Source organism: Mycteria americana, chromosome 20 (genome assembly GCF_035582795.1).
Source record: "Mycteria americana isolate JAX WOST 10 ecotype Jacksonville Zoo and Gardens chromosome 20, USCA_MyAme_1.0, whole genome shotgun sequence".
Taxonomy (NCBI): Eukaryota; Metazoa; Chordata; class Aves; order Ciconiiformes; family Ciconiidae; genus Mycteria; species Mycteria americana.
This window is the reverse complement of record NC_134384.1, coordinates 874,341-895,988: the sequence shown is the minus strand read 5'-3', so window position 1 is coordinate 895,988 and position 21,648 is coordinate 874,341. Positions and strand designations below refer to the sequence as shown.

The 21,648-nt window shown below is 59.9% G+C and overlaps 1 protein-coding gene across 2 annotated transcripts; it reads left to right on the top strand.

Moving 5' to 3' along the window:
- The first annotated feature begins 917 nt into the window (after window positions 1-917).
- TAFA3 (TAFA chemokine like family member 3) lies at window positions 918-20,876 on the top strand. 2 transcript variants are annotated; one of them, XR_012778504.1, is made up of 7 exons: window positions 918-1,039; window positions 8,544-8,627; window positions 8,911-9,026; window positions 17,539-17,688; window positions 18,745-18,869; window positions 19,750-19,896; window positions 20,272-20,876. XR_012778504.1 is itself a non-coding variant. In XM_075521873.1 (6 exons), exons 3-6 carry the CDS (start codon window positions 8,912-8,914, stop codon window positions 20,281-20,283), a joined length of 402 nt encoding a protein of 133 aa, XP_075377988.1. In that variant the 5' UTR covers window positions 918-1,039; window positions 8,544-8,627; window position 8,911; the 3' UTR covers window positions 20,284-20,876. The 2 variants fall into 2 exon arrangements, 1 of the variants encoding a protein (XP_075377988.1); XM_075521873.1 differs by lacking the exon at window positions 19,750-19,896.
- Window positions 20,877-21,648: the final 772 nt, after the last annotated feature.

Genomic DNA, 21,648 nt, shown 5'->3' with positions numbered 1-21,648 from the left:
CATTGGCTTATAGTTATCTTGTTGTTCCTTCTTCTGCATTCTTTTGTTCCTTCTTCTACGTTCCTTGTTTCCCTTTTTTCCTCTTGGCCCCTCGCTCATGATCTTAGTTCAGAGATGTGTTTATTAAGTCAAGGTCATCGGTGTACTGGTCTCCTACACTTCTCTGTGCCACACACCGATGGCAGCGATTGTGGTGAAAATTCAGCCCTTGCCTTCACTGTTGGTTGGCATTTTACAGCCTGTTGCTGCCAGGTTGTCACAGCGGCACACGCAGAGCCGCCTCCTGGGGTGCCCAGGAGGGGTTTGTTGGGCCAGGCCAGAAGCTGCTCTGGGGAAACGACCGTCCCAGGCTGGGGTGTGGGTCCCCTGTGTCAGGCTCGAGAGTCTCCTGCAGGGCTGGGTCCGGGCCGGTACCGGTATTTTGGCAGTTCTTGGCTCCAGGAAAGCTACGAGGTTTGGTGGGTTGACACTGAAGCTTTGAGAAGGAGAGTGCCACAGGAGCGGGGCCGGCAGGCTGTCCGTCCGTCTGTCCCCGCACCACACAGTACCACTCATTGCTCACCGGGGCCACCGGACGTTTTTTTTTTTTGGGGGGGGGGGCAATTGGTTTTCAGGTAAATTAGCTCTGACCAGTCCTCCCTCCTAGCTACATTAACGAGCACCGGGGCTAATTGGGGCGGGGCAGCGCAGCGCAGCGTTCTTCCAGGAGGGACCGGCGGTGGTGCGGTGGGTCGGTGCGGAGCCGGGTGCGAGCCCGGGATCGCCGGTGCCAGGGCCGGTCCCTGTCCCGGTGCCGGGCGGGCGGCAGGCGGCGCTGCGCCCCTTCGCGGGCACCGGGGCCGCTCGGCTCCGCGCCCGCCGCCCCCGCCCAGCCCAGCCCCGCGCCGAGCCGAGCCGAGCGCTGCCGGCGCCGCCGCCGCCCGGCGATGCCAGCGGCCCCTGGCCGCAGCGGCCCGCGGACGCGGCGCTGACCCGGCGGAGCGGGCGGACGGCGGCCATGGGCAGCGGCGGCCCCGGCCCGCACGGACGGCACCGGCAGGTACGCGCGGCCCGGACGGAAAGTTTGGGGCGGGCGGGGTGGGACGGGACCCCCGGGCCGGCCCCGGCGCCGAGCGCGGCGCGGCGGCAGCGCCGTCGGGGCCCCGCGTCCCCGCCCGGTGCCGGTCCCCGGGGCGGCGCGAGGGGACGCCGCGCCCGTCCCGCTGCGGGCTGAGCCCTGCCGGGGGCAGGGCCGTTACCGGCCGGGGAGCCGGGGCGGGGGGAGCCGCCGGGCTCGGCGCGCCCGCGGGCGGCGGCGGCACCGGGAGCGCCGGGCCAGGGCTCGGCAGCGGGGTGCGCTCCTGGCCCGGCCCGGCCGCCGCACGTCGCTGCTCGGGAGCAGCCCGTCCCGGCCCCCGCATCGCCCCCCGGGGCGGTGCGAGGCTCCCGAGCCCCCGCGCTGCGCCGGCCCCTCGGCCGCCCGGTGCGGGGCTCGGGGCTCGGGCGGCCCTTGGCAGCGAGTTTCCCCGCGCCGGGTCCTGCGGGGAGCTCGGTGACGGGTGGCTCCTAAAGAAGAGGTCGCCCCCGGCCCCTGTCCGCCCTGCGATGGGGAGCGGTGGCCGCGGGAGGGGGGGGGGGGGGGCTCGCCCCGAGCGGGGCCTGGGGCTGGCCACTGGGGCTGGCAGGGTCCTGCTGCGGGGCTGAGCTCTGGGCAGGGCCGCGGTTTTCCCCTGGTGAAACGATTCTGCCAGCCCTGCGAAGCCGCTTGCGGTTGTGGGAGGCAAAGCGCTGCGGGAGAGCTCCGAGGCTACAGCAGCCAAAACCACTTCTTCACCCTGGAAGGGGAAATCAAGACCAACCGTTGCCTTCCTTCGGTGCAAGCTGCAGCCAAAGCTTCAGGCAGGACGGGATGGGACGTGGGCTTCAATCTTCCGCTACTTGTTCCTCTCTGCTGTAATTCCTTCGGCTGGGGTGGACTTGCTTCTGCTGGATGCCAGGCCGGAGTGGGGCAGGGGCACTGGCGTCCTGCTGCCTGGAGGGGTGGCTGGAGGGGCACGGGACGGGGAGCAGCTTGCACAGGCCGGGTGTCCCCCTCGCCTGCCGGGGGAGGCCCAGTGGTCTGGAGGAGGGCATCAGCTGTGCCGGTTCCGTGCTGGAGACAGGCAGGAGCGGATCCATGCCGGGGCGGTGGGCAGGGAGCGGGAGTCCCCTCCTCCTGCCGGCTAGCCTTCCCTTTTGGTGCAGTGTGAGGCTGGGGAGCAATTCAGTGTGCAGGTGCCCTTGCCCTGGGAGAGCTCGTCTGTGCTGGGGCACCCACACCCCAGCAAAGAGCCTGCACAGGTGAGATGTTGTATCTCCTGGGAAAGCAATTTGAGCTGTCAAGTCCTCTGCTCTCCTCCACTGACAAGACTGACTGAGCTGCTGTTGACCTTGGGTTTCAACACCCCTGATGGGTGGCCACGCTCTGCCAGAGAGAGGTTCCTGGCACTGGAGGAGTCTGAGGTTTGAGCTGTCAGCAGAGCTGACATTCAAAATGCCAGCAGCAGTGGGGTGGTGGGATTCACCGAGTGAGGGAGCAGGAACAGGCCTGTGCTTGGGCGGAATTAGAGTTAAAAACTCTCCTGCTCACCTTGGCTGGGAAGGAAATGCTGCAGACGCTGGAGGAATGAGCGAGGAGCTGGAAATAAATCAGTGTAGAGGAGAGGAGGAGAGAGCACGCTTGGGGGAAGGAGTCCTCTGCATTTCTGTGTGCTCCCCTGCCACCTCTTTGCCAGGTTGGAGGGACATGCCTCATGCTGCCCTCGCCAGCACTTCTGTGGGGCTGGACCTCCGTAAGCGTACCCAGAGTAAGAGCTAAAATGAAGCGCGCAAAAGGACCCAGCTCAACCTGGAGCTCTGGGGCTTGGGCCAGCTCCTCAGTGGTGGGGTTTCCCTTTGGGGGGGAGCAGTGCAGCGTTCGGGGCAGTACGGAGCATGGGAGGGTGCAGGAGTTACTGCGTGAAGCTCCCGCCAGTGCAGCTCCAAGTGGGCACGCCAGCCTCCTGGGCACTGCCCCCAGCTCTGTGGCCGCGGTAGCTCTGACTTCCCAGCTTTGCCTGTAACTGAGCATCCTCAGTGCTGCAGAGGGAGCTAGGATGGAGCCCGTCTGCTGGCCTGCACTGATGAATGCGAAGCTGTGGGTATGGAGGTTGCTGCTGTGTTCGGTCTGGGCTCAGAGGATGGCAGCGTCTTGCTGACCGGCCCCCCCGGGGACCCCCAGCCACGTTCAGCACTCGCAGCTTGTTCCCACGTTGGGCAGCAGCAGAGTGTCTGAGGTCCCCAGCCCAAACCTCACAGCTTGTGCATGTCTGAGCGTTTCCTCACCTGCCTGGGGTGGAGGATCCGATGCTCGGCTGGTTTTCCAGCCTCGTGGGAGAAGGGAGATGCCTTCTGCCAAGCCTGCGCTGCTGCTTTTGCCCTCTCTTCGGCTGCTGGAGGCAGAGCTGTACCGGAGCCTGTGCCGTGCCTTCCCGGGGGACTGTGGAGGTGTCTCCTTGCTTGTCAGGATCTTTCAAGGAGGCGTAAGCTTCTCGGGAGACTCGGCAGCTTCTCCATGCTGCTGCCATCGCCTGTTGTGCAGCCCACGGAGCTGTGCTTCGGGGCGAGAGAAGGACACCTTCCCTCCGGGCAGTGCCTGCGGGCGCGGAGCAGGCAGGGTGGTCTGGGCGTCCAGCCCTCCCTCTCGTACGAGGCGGGGGTCAGCTCAGCCACTGCTGTCGTGAGGTTTGCCAGGTAGCCGCGCGGCACGGCAGGGATGTGCAGGGTGGTCACAGACGGGGTGCGCAGCCTGTTCCCCGGTCCTGCACAGCGGGGCATTTGCTGAGATGGCCTGACTTTTTGCTTCAGGGAAGTATTAAAACAAAATCGATCCCTCCAACAGGCAGTGTAACATCTCCAACATCATGGAAAGGTTTCTGTGCCTGCTGGGCTCTGGCCAGGTTTCCTCCCCGCTCTGCGGCCAGGGCACGGGGCTGCCCGGCACTGTGGACCTCTGGATCGTGCTGTTGCACCAAAGCCTGCACCTCTTCTTGCACCAAACAAAGGTGCCCAAGTTTCAAGAAGTGCTGAAACAGCAGGAGTATGAAAATAGCTTTCGGAAAACTGGCAGAAGGGTAGGGCCAGGTACGCGCAAAGGTTGACAGCGTTGGAGCTGCAGCGGGGAGGGCTTGTGTCACTCGGCACAGAAAAGCAGCCAATGTGCCAGCCTCCCCCACCTCTCTCTGTTTCTTTTTTGGGTGGAATTCTGCTAACCATAATTATCCACCTCACAGACCTTTGCAAACAATGCTCCAGACCGGCAGGGCTTGGAGCGTAATTTGGCATGACAGAGAGTCCCTCATTAGCACCGTGGGGCGCGGGGCCGCGTTCCAGCCGAGCCGCGGACGGAGCAGTCCTGGCTGGAGGGTCGCGGCTCTACGTGTGGCTTTAACGAAGAAGGAGGAAGAAGTCTCTAGCTCCTGTGACCGACAGAGCGGCTGGGGTCTGGGAGGGCAGCGCGGAGCTCTCCCCGGTGTGCCCATGTGTCTCTGTGCCGGGGGAGCCTGGGGGAGGCTCCCGTGGGGGCGATGGCTCGCGCCCATGGGGAAGGACATGGGCCCGTGGAGAGGAACAGTCGTCTCTGCCACGCTGGCTCTGACCGCGATTTATCTTCAGAGAGATTCGGGCACCTCGCAGTTACTTCAGATCCCAGCTCTGACCAGGCGGAAAGCAGCTAACAAAATTGTTAATGAAAAATTCCACAAAATCCCAAACAGAACATAACAGAAGAGAGAATACTGCTATCTTCAATCAAAATTAAGTGCTTTGACGTGCCAGAACACCACTCTTCATTTCAAAATGACATTCCAGGCTGAAAAATTTCAAGTCAGACCAAACATTTGTAGTTGGAGTCTCACGACGATGGAGGTTGATAACTGTCAAAATCGCAATTTCTGCAAAGCTGTTTTCTAATGGGACTTTGTGCACGAGTGGGAGCGCTGAATGCCTGCGCCGCTGTGGCTCCGGGGGGGAGCATCGCTCCAGCGGCCGCTGCCGGGGATGGTGCCTCTCGTCCTCCTCCAAACCCCGCGTGCTCTCCCCGGCCGCCAGCTCGGCTCCTGCCGCTCGGTGCGGTGGCTTCCTTTTGAGTGTGGCGTGGACGGCGCGGGCTGCATTATTGATAACTCTGTGATTTATTTATGCTTCCTTGGCTATAGCAGACAGCTCAGCCTTTCTGAGCTAAAAATAGTTTGCAGAGGGAGCACGTCCCTGTCCTGTGTGGAATGGAGGTGGCCAGCAGCGCGCTTGCTTTTTGGTCTGGCTGAGAGATTCAGGGATGTCACCCGCAGACCTCACGTGGCCCGGAGGGTCCCACGGGCAGGAGCTGGGGCCGGGCTCCTCCGGAGGGGCTCCGGTGCGTGCTGTGGGGCTCGGTGCTCGTGCCTGGGAGCTCGGCTGCGCTCCCTGCGCGGAGGAGGAGCCGGAGCAGCAGCCGGGAGACCAGGGACCCTCAGCGCGGGCTGGCCTCCCGCGGGGGCCTGGCTGCTCCGCTGGACGCTGCCCGGGACGCAGCGTGTTGGCGTCGGGGGCTCGCCGCCGCAAGGAAGGCGGAGGCCGGTGACGGCCTCGTGTCTGCTGTCCTCACATCTGGGCTGCCAGCTGTGTCCCTTCGTGGGGCAGGACAGATGTGTGCTGTGGCACACGTCCCAGCCCAGCTGGGGCACAGCTCCTCCCGGGGTGGGGGGGTGTGCGCGTACACGTGCGGCGTGGGAGGGCATCGCGCCCGCTCCCAGCTGGCCGCAGTGCTGAGTGCTGATGCACGCGCCGCCCCGGATTTACAGGAAGGGCCCAGCAGCTCCGAGAGAGCTGTTTACTTTTTCATTGAGGGAATAGTACGCGTTTTAAGCTGGCATCGATATCCACGCGATGGGCTGTGACATCTCTGAAGGGACTCCAACAGTGCAGGCTGTTGTGTGAAAATCCCCCCTCTGAGGAAGCCTCTTGCAGAGCAGATTCTGCCGGCAGCCCCACCGGCGCGCTGGAGGTTGCCTAAATACGGCTTTACGCGAGGGAGCCGGCGCAGTCCTGTCACATCACAGAATCACAGAATTGTAGAGGTTGGAAAAGACCTTTAAGATCATTGAGTCCAACCGTAAACCTAACACTGCCAAGCCCACCACTACACCACGTCCCTAAGCACCTCATCCAAACGTCCTTTAAATACCTCCAGGGATGGTGACTCAACCACTTCCCTGGGCAGCCTGTTCCAATGCTGGAGAACCCTTTCAGTGAAGTAAAATTTCCTAATATCCAGTCTAAACCTCCCCTGGTGCAACTTGAGGCCATTTCCTCTTGTCCTATCACTGGTTACCTGGGAGAAGAGACCGACCCCACCTCTCTAGAGCTTCCCTTCCAGGTACCTGTAGAGAGCAATAAGGTCATGCCCGCTTCACGGGGCGATGGTTTTCTTGCGCATTGAGCCCTCTCGGGTTCGTTCGGGGGCTCAGGGCTGCCTCGGCCCGGGGCAGCGGTGCGGGTCTGCACGGCTCCTCCGGTCCCCGCAGCACCGGGCGCAGCCTGAGCGAGGGCTGTGCTGGAGCAGGATCGGTCCCTCTCACCCGGCGGGCAGGGACGGAGCCGGGAAGGAGAGCGGGTGCCTGTGTGTCCGTGCCCTCCCGACCACGCTTCAGGCTGCTCCTGGCCCAGCTGACTATCCCACACTGTTAATTAGGAGTATTTTCTTACCTATAAATTCTTTTCTAGCATAAAATATGTGGTTTTGTCAAGATACCTTTCTTTTTTTCCTGGGCAAATGTCAATGTTTTTGGTGGCATTTTCTGATTTTTTTTTTTTTTTTCCAGTTGGGAGAATCAAAATGGAAAATACCATTTTAAATCAGCATTTTTGAATGAAACATTTTTCATTTTGAAATGTCAGTTTAAAACGGAACAATTCATTTCGAAATGCTTCAAAACAAGAAATGCCCTTTTACCACCTCCAATCACTTTGTTTTGATTAAAAATGTCAGCGTTTTCTGTTCTGGCACTTCATTATGTGAGTACGTTTCACTGTCTCAGCCTGGTCCAGAGCAGATAGAAATTTAGAAGATGGTGGAAAATTGAAGATTTCTTCTCCCAGCAGGCCGGGCTCGTCAGGTGCCCGGCCGGCACCCCGCGCTGCCTGCGTCGGCCCCGGCGGGTGTGGGCCGCGGGGGCCGGTGCAGCGAAGCTCCCGGGGAGGGGACCGCGGGCGCGAGCCCCGCGCAGGGAAGGGCAGCCCGGGCACCTGCTGCCTGGTCCTGGCAGCGCTCCCGAGCCTCGGTGTCGCTGCCGCTTCTCTTCAGGGCCTCTCGTTAATAAATTACGATCCGGCACTGAAGTTTTACGGGGGACGCGGTCATTTGCCCTGGACCCGGCTAGATCTCGGCAGGGGATGAACGAGGCCGGGAGGCTGGCGCTTCACCTGGCAGCTGCCGAGCGCAGACGTTGCTGTCAAAGCTGTTACTGCTCGTGCCGCTGCCTGCAGAGCCCCAGAGCTGCTTCCACCTGCAGGGCTGCGCCTAATAAATAAATAGTACAGGGAACATATTTACAGCAGGTGACAGTAAAACACCGAGTCTTTGGGGATTTAAATTTTTCCTTAAGGGCTCCAGATGATGTAAAACTCTGCCTCTTCCCAGCGCATCCTGCGCGGCGTGGGAGGGGTGCCGGCGCGGTGCCGGTGGGCGGCAGCGGTGTCCCGCGGCCCTGGTGCGCACAGAGGTGCCAAGAGAGGTTACTGGGGGACCGGGTGGGTTCAAAGATAGGGGACGCGGTTTTGCGTGTGTGGTTTTATGAACTTTGCGGGCATACCGAGAGGAGAAGCAGCCCCAGAACAAGGCATTGCCCTGGGACACCGGGGTGCGGGTCCCGGCGCCGCCGTGGGCTGTGCGTGTCCGCGCAGGCATCGGCTACCCCGTTCCTCAGCGCCCCGTGCAGCGCCGGCCCCGCCGAGCAGGAGGACGGCCGGGCCCTGGGACAGCTGGTGTGGTCAGTCTGTCCGTCTGTTGGTGAGTGGTTTGCAAAGTGCCCGGCCCACGAGAGCCAAACCTTGGGCGTCACTGCAAGGGACCTCGGTGACGCGAGGGCGATGACAGCGTGTAACCGCACACGGAAAAGGCGATACCCGGAATGACTCACTGCTGATTTACTCTGGCTCTTCCCACACACCTCGGGTCTGTATTTAGTATTTGTGATCTGCGTTAATAACATACTATAATGGGCCTGATTTTGCGCTCTCAGCAGTAAAAATGAGGAGCAGCTCCTCTGAAGCGGATGGAGGCACGCCGGTGTTACAGGAGGCGAGCAGGGCTACGGGCTGAGTTCCCGGAGAGGTTCTGGTGCGTGCGATGGGCAGGCGTGTGCTCCTGTGCACGAGAGCGTGCGTGCTGACGTGGGGACAGCCAGGCCCCGGGGCGTCCCCCGCTGCTCCCGGGGGACTCGGCGGTTCTCGGCCCCCGGGTACCGTACAGCAGGTATCGCTATCCATGTTTCTCTTTCTCCTTTCAGATGTACTGATGTCCGTCCCTTGCAAAGACCTGACCTACCCGAGGTTGGCAGATGCGCAGTGTTAGTGTGAAACCCCAGTAAGAGGTAAGTGCTCGTCCGTGCCGTTGCTGGTGTGGCTTCTTTCTGTCCTGCTGCGATGGCCTGTGCTGCTGAAGAAGTCCGAGCCTGTCCAAGGGCGGTGGGTGAATCCCGGGTGCGTGCCCTGCCTCCCAGGGCCGTGTCCCCGCAGGCAGCCCACCCCGGTCCCCGTGGCCGCGCGTGTTTGGTGGCCGCACCGCTGCGTGCAGCAGCGTCAGTGCCTGGGGGCTGCGCTTCCCAACCCACCTCAGCCCCTCGTCCTCCACGCGTCTCTCCTTGTTTTTCGTAGAATGAGTGAGAGAGACTTACAAAGCCTGAGCAAATGGGTTTTCGTGCTCACTCTCTGCCTTACCACGCTGTGGGGAAGACTGACGCTGGCCTCCACCCATCACAGAAGCCATTCAGGTAGGGGAAGCGACGTCCTCGCTGTGCGCGTCACGCCCCTGCGCAGTCGCCCTGGGCCCCCGTGATGCTGGTGGTACCTCGGGGTCTCCATGGGATGCCTGGGGTGGGGGTTATGCGGGGCCAAGATATTTGGCGAGGGTCTGTCCCTCGTTCTCGGGTGGTGGCGCGCACCGGCTGCGGGAGCGGGTGGGGGTCTCTCTGGGGACCGGAGACCAATGGCCCGGGGGACCTCGGTGTCCGGCCCTGTCACTGGGGTCCAGGCAGCGAGGATGAGTGTGCTGAAGGCACGGGGCAGAATCCAGCAAACGGATGCCGAGAGGCACCGACATTTTCTCTCTGGTGCTGCTGTGACGGCTGCGGGATTTGCACTTCGAGTGTCCGTGCGTGCAGGAAACTCCCTGGGCTGCTCCTCGGACACAGGCAGGAACCTGGAGCCATATAGCAGTAAAGCTGTTCCTTGGAGTTATAACTTGTAAATACCTAATATGGGGCACTTAAAAACTGTTCCTTGGTGAGCCTAGCTGGTCTGAGGAGCCGAAAAGCGAATTTCTTCATGTCTGTAGCAAAATCTGAGACACATCTATGTATTCATGGTATTACCGAGGTAATTCTTGATCTGTGAGCAGTGAGACATAACTCTTTCCATCTAAGTTGCAATGAGCGTCACAAACCACACTTATTATGCGATGGACACTCTCCACTTTAGGCTTTCATTAGAAATACAAATTTTCAGCCCTCTGGTTGTAAAGATCATCTTGAAACATGGAACAAGTATAAACTGATGTAGAACTGAAAGTCTTGCTGGAAAGCGTACCCTTGTCTCTGGGGTGTTAATTTGTTATTCCCAGCGGTGGCTTCGAGATCCCCCTCTGTGCGCGTATGTCGGAATGCTGGTTTGTGTGATTGATGTGATTTTTGGAGGGGTTACGTGAACCCACGGTTGAAGTTTGCCTCTTGAGAAGAGAAGCAGCTGAGAAGTCGTGCTCAGCCCTTCGTGCCCACCCTGCCCGGTGCAGGAGCCCGGCGGGCCGCACCGGAGGGGGGATGCGGTGGTGCAGGGCTGGGGGTTCCTCTCCCCGGTGCGTGGAGGGAGGATGGCGGGGGCGGGTGGGAGCTGGCGTTACTGGTGTGCTGGCAGAGCTGTGCAGCAGGGCGGCAGAGGCGAGTGCTTGGAGTCCGGAGCGATCCTGGGGCGCGTGCTGTCTGCCTCTGGTGCCTGTGTTTGGGAAAGAAGGTATTTAAGGGTTAATTTGAAATTGCTCGTGCTCTTGCCTGACCCCACACCTAACCCTGTCCTATTTCTGTCATTTTTGCCTGGCAGTTAAAGCAGTTCTAATCCTGTAATCCCCATCCTCGTTGCTTAAAACCAGAATGTATCTTCCAGAGTGACTCCCTCCACCAGCTAGTCAGCGGTTACCTGCCTCGCCCTCTTTCTAACCTGTAGCAGGCGCATGAGAAGATAAAACTCCTCAGTCGTTTCTGGAATGACTTTCTGGCACCAGCTCAGGACTCCCCAGGATACGGGCTCGGGCACTGCCCGCAGCCGGGTGCTCGCCCAACCTGCCTGGTCCCCGGGGCCGGAGAGCCCCGCTCCTCCCCGGCAGGAGCAGTTTGCAGGGGAGCTGCTTCTTCGGGGAAGAGTTAGACCTGGCAGTAATAACGCAGCGACTCACCTAGGTTTAAAGTGCAAATACCCAAGTGTCTTCATGGGGCGTGAATTATGTATAAATCTCACTTCATACATGAGGAGACAGGCTCAGGCATTCACACGCTCGCAGGCAGAGAGCGGGGGATTTTTCGCTCGTACAGACTTATCCACAGTGGACCAAATCTTGTACTTTTTATTCAAGCAAATTCTAACCCACAGCAAAGAGGGCAAGCCAGGAGCAAATACGTAAAAGTTTGACCCCGCTCTGTGTCTGTATTAACACGGTTTCTCTCTGCACATCCTGGTTTCCTGGCACTGTAAGAATTTTGCGTGGCTGCGCGGGCGGCTGCCTCCTCTTCTGGGCTGGATTTCTATGGAATCCTGAGTCTGCTTGCTGAGTTCATGGGCTTTATTTTCCTGTTGTGTGCCCTCTGCTTTTCCTTCATTTGGGACAGTTTTTGGTAAAGGTTGTGTTTGAAACGCACTTTCATAAGGTTGCATTCTCAGTTGCAATGACATTTTTGTCCTAGGAAGCCCGCAGTTACGTTTCTGTGTGTGGAGTTGATGTGGAGGTGGGAACGGGGACAGCCGCACCGCCGATGCCTGCCTGCGGCCCCCAGAGTCGGAGATGCTCATGGATTGCGTCCATAAAAGGCCAGACACATCCAGAGCTTTCAGCCATTTAGAGCATTGCGTTTATTCACAGTTAAAACCAGGTGTGGCACCTAAAAATGGGCAATAGCAGAGGAAGATCTTTAATTGTGACAGCGCGGCCACAAGGTTTCAGAGCCCCCAGACTCATGAATTTCTTGCACAGAGAGCCCGCGTGCAGACGCTCTGTTAGCCGTCCAGGGAAACACCGCACTGTGAACATCGGGCTGTGGAAATGGGATCTAATCACTTCTGCTCAGCCCCAGCACACGGGGAACGCTAATGTGTCCAAGCAGAGCGGTGCTTCCTGGGGTATGTGGTCGGATTTAAATAGCCACAGGAATCGAGTGCGGAGATTAAGTCATTTGGAAATGGAATAGGAGACTCCTCGGTGACGAATGATTCACCAGCAGTTTAATCCCCATATAACGTGGTGAGCTCTATGTGATGAACGAGGCTTGCTTGTCTGGATACAGCTCCTGCAAAGGTGGCCCCAGCATCTTCAGATAAACCCCTCTAATGCTGATAATCAAAGTGCCATCTTTGCCTTCCTTCACATTCATCACTCAACCCGGAGCAGAAGTAAAGGCGTTTAGTCAGGTGGGATTTGCTTTCAGGAAATGAGGTTCTCTGAGTGAATGGAGAGCACCGATTTCTGATTATCTTGTAAGAGAGATTTACGGGTTGGCGCGTCGCTGCTCGGAGCGAAGACGGCAGCTCTATGGCTTTTATTTGTGAGATGCTTCTGCAAGATTCCCTCTCGCTTGGGGAAGCGTTGGTTTCTCCAGCACGTGCAGCCTGTAAATCAGGATGGAATATTTTCCTGAGCCACCTTCTCTAGATGAGGCAGAAGCTGCTCTGGGTGGGTGGGAAGCACCGCTCGGCCCCGCGGCGGGAGGCGGGTCGTGTGTTGGGAGCTGTATCCTCTAGCCGCAGGGTGCCCGTACAGGTCCATCTGTCGCGCAGTGGCAGGACGCTTTCAGCTGTTCTCGATGCAGTCCAGGCATTTGTTTTTCTGCTTGCGAGTGTGAAGTGATGGGATTTGCTCAAGCAGTTCACGGATGTGCACGCACTCGCACGTGCAATGAAGGGGGACAGAGCGTGATGTGGAGTCTTGAGGTGACAAGGTAGTAAAAAATCCCAACTGACACGCAGTGATAATGAGCAATAAAAACAGGCCTGCTTCTCTCCAAAAGCCTCTTAAATAATACATGCATCTAAGGCAGTAGTGATTTTAAGACTTTAATTATTTAGTGAATATTAGTAGTAGAGTTGTTGCAGGGCACGGAGTACAGATCGCTCACGCCACCGGCTTCCCCGGGGCTGCCCGCCAGCTGCTCGTTCCCCGGTGCCCCCGGGGCTTGCTGCCCTCCGAGCAGAGCCCTCCGAGCCCGCGGCCCCGCTCCCCGCGGGGACTGGACCTCTGCCTCCCTCCCAGGCTCTGCCTGGTCTCTGCTGTGCTGCTCAGCCCTCCTCGGGACACCCGGACCCGTTTAAGGGCATTTCAGTGCCCCGGAGGAAGGGGTTTTGGGCAGAGGGCTTGGGCATTGCCTGGCAGTCACATGCATTCAACTTCTCTTCATTTTACAACTCTCCGCCAGCAAGCGGAGCGATATTTTACACTGAACATGTGGAGCAGTGCCCACGCCTCCCTGAGACATACAAAATGTGTCATTTCAGGTTATGCCATAAAAAAACATGTTCTGCTGCTCACTTAAAGGTCAGCCAGAGTAGGACAGCGTTTTTATTTTATTTTTGCATGCAGGATTCAAAAGCCTTGTGCTCTTACAATGCTTTTATGGTTCCATGAGATAAGATTTTTTTTAAAAAGGGTTCCAGTGGGGAAATACCAGTTAAATGGGAGGGAGAAGCGTGCCAGAAGCTCTGGAACTTATCCCAGGCTCTCTGGGGCTTTCCTGCTCTCCGTGTTGAACACACCATCCATCTGATTTGCAGTTTCAGTCCTGTCTGGGTCGAAGTTTCCTGCTGCTCAGCAAAAGGAGAAGCACCTGCAGGGAGCTCTGGAGGAGCCCATCGCTGCGCTCGGGCTCCAGCTCTCTCCTGGTTCTTCCCAGGCGGGTGACAAAAGCCCAGCGTGGCAGGGCCGCTCGGCACCGCTCTCCTGCCGGCACCCCTTGGCAGGGGCTGCTCGTCTCTTCTGCAACGAGGAAACAGCAAACTCTCTTGATGACATCCTGGCAATCGCTGTATCTGATGCCGAGGGATTTGTTTGCATCTGGTTACAGCCCCCCGAACCCCTGAGCTCGCTCGGATGTCGGGGTCTGTGGCACTCGCAGCTGGCGTGGTCGGTGCTGCCTGCGGTCGAAGGGCAGGGAAGCGGGTGAATCTGTTTGGTGTGTAGGGAGCTGAGGTGCTTTACACCAGGCGGGGTGGCTCTTGCCCTGCTCCCTGCGGGGCCATCCCTCCTGCTCAGCCACAGCCCGCAGCTCTGCTGCGAGCAGACGCTTAGGGAGGGGATGCACCGTGCCCTGCTGCTGTGCCTGGGGCTGGGGCTGGGGCTGGGGCTGGGGCTGGAGGGGTCTGCACTGCAGAGAGGTGCCTGGAGCAAGTTTCCTGTGTAACTGTGTCCCAGAGCGGGATATGAGATGCTCACAAGACCTTTAGGCAGATGAAAGTATTTCACAGCCTGAGAGAGGGCCCGGTCCTGGGGGTGCGTGCTGCTCCCCCAGCTCTGCCATCAGCAGAGCCCTCGCTGCAGGGCTGCGCAAGCCCCCGGCGGGGCTGGTGCCAGGCGGCCGCCTGGCCTCTGTGGTCCCTCGGTTCGAGCTGTTCACGGTTTGAATCCTGGAGCAGAAGCAGGCGGGTGCGCTGGGACCAGCCCGGCTGCGGGCAGTGGGGTGCCCGGCTGCTCCCTGTGGGCAGCTCGTCCTGGGGCTGCGGCCGCTGCTCCTGGCACCGCAGCTTCCTGCCCGACCCCGCTCGCAGCAGTGCCTGGGCTCTGACGGGCTCAGAGGAAAGCTGTACGCTTTTGAGGGAAAACAAAGGCTTTCTGAGCCTTTCTCTTCCGAGGCTCGCAGCCGCCCTCCGTGCTCCCCGCACAGCGGCAGACCTGCAGCCCCGGTACAGCTGGGCGAGTCACAGCCCCAGGCCGGGTCCAGCAGGGCTGGAGCGCAAAGCACCACTTGGCAGTGAGAGCGTCTCTCGTCTGCCATGGGTTTGAGAGCATCTCTCGCCGGCCGTGGGATTTGCCTTCCCCCGGTGGCCTGCCCAGAGGGCTGGGGGCAAGGTGCGAGCCGGAGATGGACCGTGTCCGTCTGTCCCGGTGGGAGTGCCTTCCTGGGGTCTGCACACCCGCAGTCTGCCGGGACGGCCGGGGTTCCTTGGTGTGACTGGCAGGGACACGGAGGGTGCCCAGGGGCTCCTGCCGGGGCAGGGTGGGCTCCGAAGCTGCGGGTCCGGCACCGCGCTGCTGCCGTGCTCGGCCAGCTGCAGTAAGGCAGAGGAGAGGCGAATTTTCCTTTATCTCTGTGCTGCACCTTTTTGAGCAAATTAAAAGGCTTTGGTGTGTTAGTGAACTCCTATTGCATGGTTGTAATGAGCGATTTCTCAGTTCTGCCTGGCTCTCCCTCTGCTGAACCTTTTTAAATTAGCTGAAAATGAGAAGCCGGAGAGCAGAAGTGAGAGGGAGCGGAGGGGTCGTCTGGCCCTTCCTCCTGGGAAGAGCTCTGCTAATGAAGCTTTGCGGGAAGGCTTTTATAAAAACCAGTCAAACCCACAACTACGTGTGAGCACTGAAGTTGGAGGGTATAAAAATCCTCTGTTGGGGGGGGCTGTGTTGGGGTGCGGGGTGGGTGAGTGACTCCTCGTGGTCCCGGACCAGAGCGTGGTGGGAATGGAGGTTCATAGTCGGCCAAAGCCAAGGACCTCTGCTTATTCCTCAGATTGTTTAGAAAATCCCATTAACCATAAAAACCGGGCAAGACAGTCATGTTTGTTCTGTAATGAGTTGCTTTCCCCCTCACTTTCACCAAAGTCTACCATTTCTGCATACAAAAAGAATGGAAAATATCATTAAAGCTGAATTATGATGGCATTTAAAAGGGAGGATAAAATTTATGGCCGGAGATGCTATTACAAAATACTTCCAGGATAGGTAATTGTGTAATTATAATGGGCAGAAATGAAAGTGATGGTTCATTAAAAGAAAATGACCATGAAATAACAATAAATAAAGCCAAATTAAAGCCGTGGTAATAGCACGGCCCGTCCTGCCCGTGTGCCGGCGGGTGCAGGGCACAGGGGTGCGTGGCTCCTGGCTGCGGCTCCCCGATGGAGCAGGCTGCCAGGGACGAGCACGTTGTCACTGCCCACGTTCACGTTAGGACGCGGCCTTTCTGCACGGCCGCGAGTGTCTCTGCGCTGGCCCAGGCTGGTGGCAGCGCTGGAAGCGAGTCCTGGGGCGGCTCTCGCATCCTGCCCTTTCGTCTCCCGGACGGTGCTTGGACACGGTGGGAACAGGAGAGGGGCAAGGACTGCTTTGGCTGGAAGCTGGCACGGCCGTGCCCGGCCAGCACAAGCCGGGAGGTTGCACTTGGATCAGCGTTTCCCAGCACAGAGAGATGAAAATGCAGCTGCAAGGCAGAGGGATTTCCCCCGGTGCCTGGGGAGAGATCCCATTTCCCTGAGCTTTCATTTGAGAAGGTCAAGCGGCTGCTTTCCAAAAGCTCCTGGAAGGCAGACTGTTTGCTGGTGAGCACGGGTACGTGCCGCCTCTCCCCGGGGACCCGCGGGAGCGCTTGCCGTGACGCAGGTCAGCCGCCCCCGGTCCCCTTCGTGTGGCGGTTCCTGCAGAGCTGGGCAGGGGACACCAGCGCAAACCAGCGGCACGAACTCCCTGGGCCGGCTGCCCTGCTTCGCAGAGTTGGGGGTGAATGGGGCCCCGCGACCCGCAGCAGGACCCTCCCGGCAGTGCCTGGGGCACGAAGCAGAGCTGGGAGCTGAGGCTGGACGGGCAGGATGGCGAGGGCAGACTGGCAAGCACAGGCTGGGTTGGAGCGACTGCCAGAGCCACGTGTGCTGGGAAAGGGCTGAGCGTGGGCTTGTGCTCGTGGGTTCCTCCACCACCAGCACCAGCAGCAGCAGCAGCAGCAGCAGCAGCAGCAGCACGCTGCTCTGCTCCCCGCAGCCCTGCATGTCCCGCTCGCACCGCTGACCGAGCGTTTCCTCCAGCGGCTGCCGGGGGCTCCTGCCCGTTCCCCAGGGGCGCGGAAGGGGCTGAGTGCGTGCTCCTGAGCTGAGGGTGCGGAGCAGCCAGGCCTGACAGCGTGATGTGTGCTCGTCTGCACGTGTTTCGGGATGGCACGCTGCAGGAATGCAGCTTCCCTGTCCTCCCCGCAGCCCGGCTCCCGCTCGCTGCGGAAATAAAAGCCTGTTCCCGGTGACCCGGGGGATGTCTCGGTGCGCGGCTCTGCGCTCGCTCCTCCGGTGCTCATTAAACAGGACCTGCAGGGATCACCCGCTCTCAGGTCATGGGAATGAAGTCTATCCAGCCCCGTTTGGCTAATTTGTATTGTGCTTGTGTGGGCCGTTACCCAGTCATTGATTTGCAATGCTAACTAGCTTCTAAACCCGGATCCCAGAGGTGATAAGCCAGCACATTAGTTTTCTTTCTTCCTTAATATTTTAATGGCACTGGGAGGGGGAGCAGCAGAGCAGCCTGGATTTCTGATGAACACCGTGACATTTCTGTGTCACCGCAGGGCGGAAACGCCGCCCTGGTCCTCCCTCCTCCAGCCAGAGGACGGTGCGTGAGGGCGAGATGGGAGCGTTGGTTTTAGCTGGTACCCTGTTTGAAGCCGAAGGCAGCACGCTGCACCACCCCCTCTTGTAGCAAAGTGTGCATCTTATTATCAGCTGCAGTTAACTCACTCATTCGCTTCTATAAAGCTCTTGGCTTGGCCGTGGCACGAGGCTATTCATTTTGCTGGGTAGGATGGATGGGCGTGAGGGCTGTTAGGAGTAAGAGCTCAGGTGCAGGAGGTCTGGAGCAGGACCAGTGCTGCTCCTTACGGTATGGCATCAGCAGCCCTGGGGCGGTTGCCGGAAGCCGGGACAGCACTGCCCGTGCCGGGCTCTCCTGGTGCCTCGGTCGCGGCATGCGCCGGCAGCGCTGCCCGGGGGCGGTGAGCGGGAGGTGGCCAGGGGGCTCTGGGGTGCGGCCCTGCGTGCCAGCGGCTGTTTCTCCTCCCGCAGTGCACGTAGAGCCCGGCACGTGCGAAGTCATTGCGGCTCACAGGTGCTGCAATAAGAACAAGATCGAGGAGCGCTCCCAGACGGTGAAATGCTCCTGCTTCCCGGGGCAGGTGGCAGGGACGACACGGGCGGCCCCCTCCTGCGTGGACGGTGAGTACCCCGCGCCCGCAAGCCGGGTACCGTGAACCCCCCCGACCGCGTCTTCCCGCCGGTCAGGCTGGCGTGGAGTTTTCCGTGCCCCTGGGATTCACAGACGAGGCCTGCCCGGGGGCTCCTGCAGTGGAGCAGAGGGGGAGAGGGAGCGTTTTAGGGACGCTCTCCATTGGTGTGGCTGCGTTGCCGCACCCCGTGCAGCCCCAGGCCGTGTGCTGCGGGCGGGTCGTGGTGCTCCAGCGGCCCAAGCTCCTCCAGTGCGTCACTGCACTGGGGCCAGGCGGTGCAGCGCTGATCCCCGCGCGTCTGCTCACCGCGCTGCTGCGGCCGGAGGCAGGGACGTGACTCCGGCCATGCAGCACCATCACCTGCGAGGAGCACTACGCAAAGCTCAGGCCATGATTATTTTATCGAATGGCATCACGTGGCATCGCTGAAGAGCCGGCGGGAGCGGCTGCAGCTTCTGCCAGCGTGGTATCAATTCGCTTGGCAGCCGGTGTCCTGTGAGCGCGGTTGTGCGCAACACCAAGAAATGCCAGGATGAATTGTCAGGGAAGGCTTTCGTTGTCCCGAACAGCTTGTGTGTGTCGTCTTTCCCAAAGATAGGAGCCGTCTCTGGGGACCCCCGTTGGGGGTGTCAGTTACAAGAGCCTAACAGAGTCGAGCAGCGGTACGTGGTCCCTTTGCCTCCGTAAGAGGAGCCTGCAGTAGGTTAGCGAACAGCGCTGTTCTCCCTGCTCTTGTTGGGACCGAGGACAGGGCTGGCGTTAGGCTTTTTACCGGGGGTGGGGAGAGAAGGCAGGGTGCTTCAGAGGCAGGTGGAGCACTTGGGTCAAACGAGGCCGGGCAGCCGACGAGCGGCTCCTCGGCAGGGTCGCTGCAAGCGTGGGCTGTGCCGGAGAGAGGGGCTGCACCTCCCGAAGGCAGGCAGGGCTGGCACCCACCCTGTCCCCCAGGCACTGCCAGCCCAGAGCGGCCTCCCCCGCCTGCTGCCGTGCCAGGTCCTCCGTGGCCCGTGCCGCAGCCCGGCCGCTGACGCCCTCCTCTCCCCAGCCTCCATCGTGCTGCAGAAGTGGTGGTGCCAGATGGAGCCGTGCCTGGACGGGGAGGAGTGCAAGGTACTGCCCGACCTCTCGGGCTGGAGCTGCAGTAGCGGCAACAAAGTGAAGACGACCAAGGTACGTCCCCGGGCAGGGCGCTGAGGGGGGAAGCCTCGCTGGCCCGTCCCCAGCCTGGGGCAAGCAAAGCCCGGGGAAGTGACTCCCGGGAGTTCGCAGGGGAAGGGGAGAGCCTCCGCTTTCCACGGCACGTGCCATCTGTTACGGATGCGCTGAAGCAGAGCAGAGGGTCTGGGCTGTGCTGTGGTCACCGGTGCTGGAGGGGCCGGCGAGGGTCGCACGAAGCCCATGGGTCCCACAGCTTTGCTGATCGATAACTCCCACGGGGAGGCTCGGCGAGGAGGGCGTTGCATGGCTCAGCCTGCGAGCAGACGTGCTGGGGACGTTTCCGTGCCAGTCCGGGGCTGCTGGGCCGTCCTGGCTGCTCCCCAGCGTCTCCCCGCTGCTCCGGGGCAGCAGGTTGCTCGTCCCAGCCCAGTGGCACAGCCCTGAATCCGTCACCGCTCCCCCGTCTGAGGCAATCATCTGTGACGGAGCGCTACATGATTATTATTTTCATGGCTTGCTGAATGCCCCAAAGAACAAGGTATAATTAAAATTTTATCAAACTCATTAGTAATTACATATATGCCATGGTTAATCAGTTGCATAATTTTGTAATCATTGTTCATACTGTTGAGTGTAATTATTCCTTATGCTTTAGTTTTTCTCACTCCACATCCCCTGCCATAAAATTATCGTATTAAGTGATGTTGGGATTTTTTTCATTATTGCTATTATTTTTGTGCACAGAAAGCACTTTCGTGCTCAAGTGTTTTTATGGATGCCCAAGAAGGTTCCTCTGGCCCTGGGCATCCATCACGGACCAGTAACTGCAGCACTACATTTACCTCTTTGTCTTTTTTCCATCTGAATATTGTCTGTTTATTTTTTCCCCCAGCTGCCAACTTAGCCCAAAGCCTCTGCTCTGGCTTTGCTGACCTGGGCTCTCGCTGGGGACCGTTCCTGTCTGCAGAACCCCAGGGCTTCTGCTCTCCTCCCTTGTCCAGCAGCCCTGACCTCCATGGCCGTGCTCCTAGCACCCTTGGTGGGTCCCTTGCCCTCCCTAGCGAGGCTGCGTTTTGGAAACGCAGACCTATGTTTTCAAAAGGATTTTGGGTGCCCCGTTGGGAACTGTGCCGAGGGGGCTGGATTTGCCCCTCCCGGTCCCCTCTGCAGACAGACCCCAGTGCCAGCTGTAGCCAGAGCACGGGGTTCACAAACCATCCATAAGCTGAAATTTGGAACGACCGCCCCGTTAAATGAATGCGAGGAGCTGATCATATTTGCGTCTCCTGAGGCTGTTCGCTGGCGATTCGCGGACGGGGGAGTCAGCTGGGTGCCTTGGGTAACTCGCCCGCTGCAAACAGATTGACCGTTTCCATTAGCAGGCGCCTGCCCCACTCTTCTCCTCTGCCCGCAGGTCACGCGATAGCCTCCGTGCAGCTCGGCAGCGGCTGACCAGCTCTGGCGCAGGTCCCCGGTGCTCTGCAGAGCCGTGAGCAGCAGGACGTGGTCCGGCCGGGCAGTGCCAAAACCCGGGATGCTCCGGGGCTGCCGTCCTGCGCCTGCTGGTGGGACCGTGCCAGGTACCGGATCGGAGCATCCGCTGAGCCCCGGCTTCCCCAGAGGCTGCAAATATGGGACCCCAGCAGAGCTGCAAGACTCCTGCCACTCCACGGTCCCCTCCTGCCCCGTGGACATGCTCACTGACCAAGAAATGGGCTCATTTTCCCATCCTCTTAAATAAAATACTCCAATCATGTAAGAGCTGTTGACAATACAGAGACAGACAGCGGTCCCCCAAAATGGGCTTTATTCTGAAATAGCTGAAATCATTGCTGTGAGTCGCCTTTCCCCATCTCCCAAGATGTTGAATCAGGGTCGCCATCAGGAACGGGGAAGTCAGTGGCTGTGTGAAACCCTCCTGCTTGGCTCACGGCTCCTGGCCCGGTGGGTTCCCAGGAGCAGGCACTGAGCCCTGGCCTGGCCTCGTGTCACCGGGGGCTGCTCTGCCCCCCGGAGCATTGTGCTGCTGTCACCGTGTGTGGCGGATGCGTTGGCATGGCCGGGGCCATCTGACACCCCGTCAGCCCCTGGAGATGGTGAAATGTCTCCATGGAGCATGCTGCTGGTTTCTCCTTCCTCCGTAATTGCATTAATCAGGCTGCAAGTTTAATATCTGTTCTCTACCGTGCAAGTCCCAGGCACCGAGTTACTGCTTGTGTTTGCAATCGAATTTCAGAATAACGCGCGGGGGAAGCCCTCTTCTGTCTGTGGGTCTGGTGTGCCTGACGCCGTGCAGATGCCCAGCCAGAGACCCAGACCGAGCCAGGCTTCATTGCATTAATTCAAAATAAAGAAAAATGTACCGTCTCCTGGCCGTGAGCTCGTGACCTTCTCCAGGACGCACCGTTTCCCCTGGGATGGCAGCTTGAGGGGGAGAGGACGGGAGCCCTGTGGTCCCGACATCGGCAGGGCTGGGGACCCCGGGGCCGCTGCACCGGTGGGACCGGCGGCACATGGCCTGAGCAAGAGCATCGCTGCCGGGGAGCGGGGCCAACGCCTTCCCGGGCACCCCAGCCCCGCTCCGTGACCCGCGCAGGGGGATGTGCCGGCTCAGGAGGGGCCGGGGGCCGGAGCCGGCGCGGGGGCTGGCAGCACGGCGTGCTGCCTGGGACGCCGGCGTGCGTGCAGCCGCCTGCCTCCGTGCTCCGGCTGCCACCGGCAGGACTTGTTATTTAGCTGTTTTTGTTACGGGGTACGTAAAACCTGCTCCAGATGCGATGTAAATACCAGA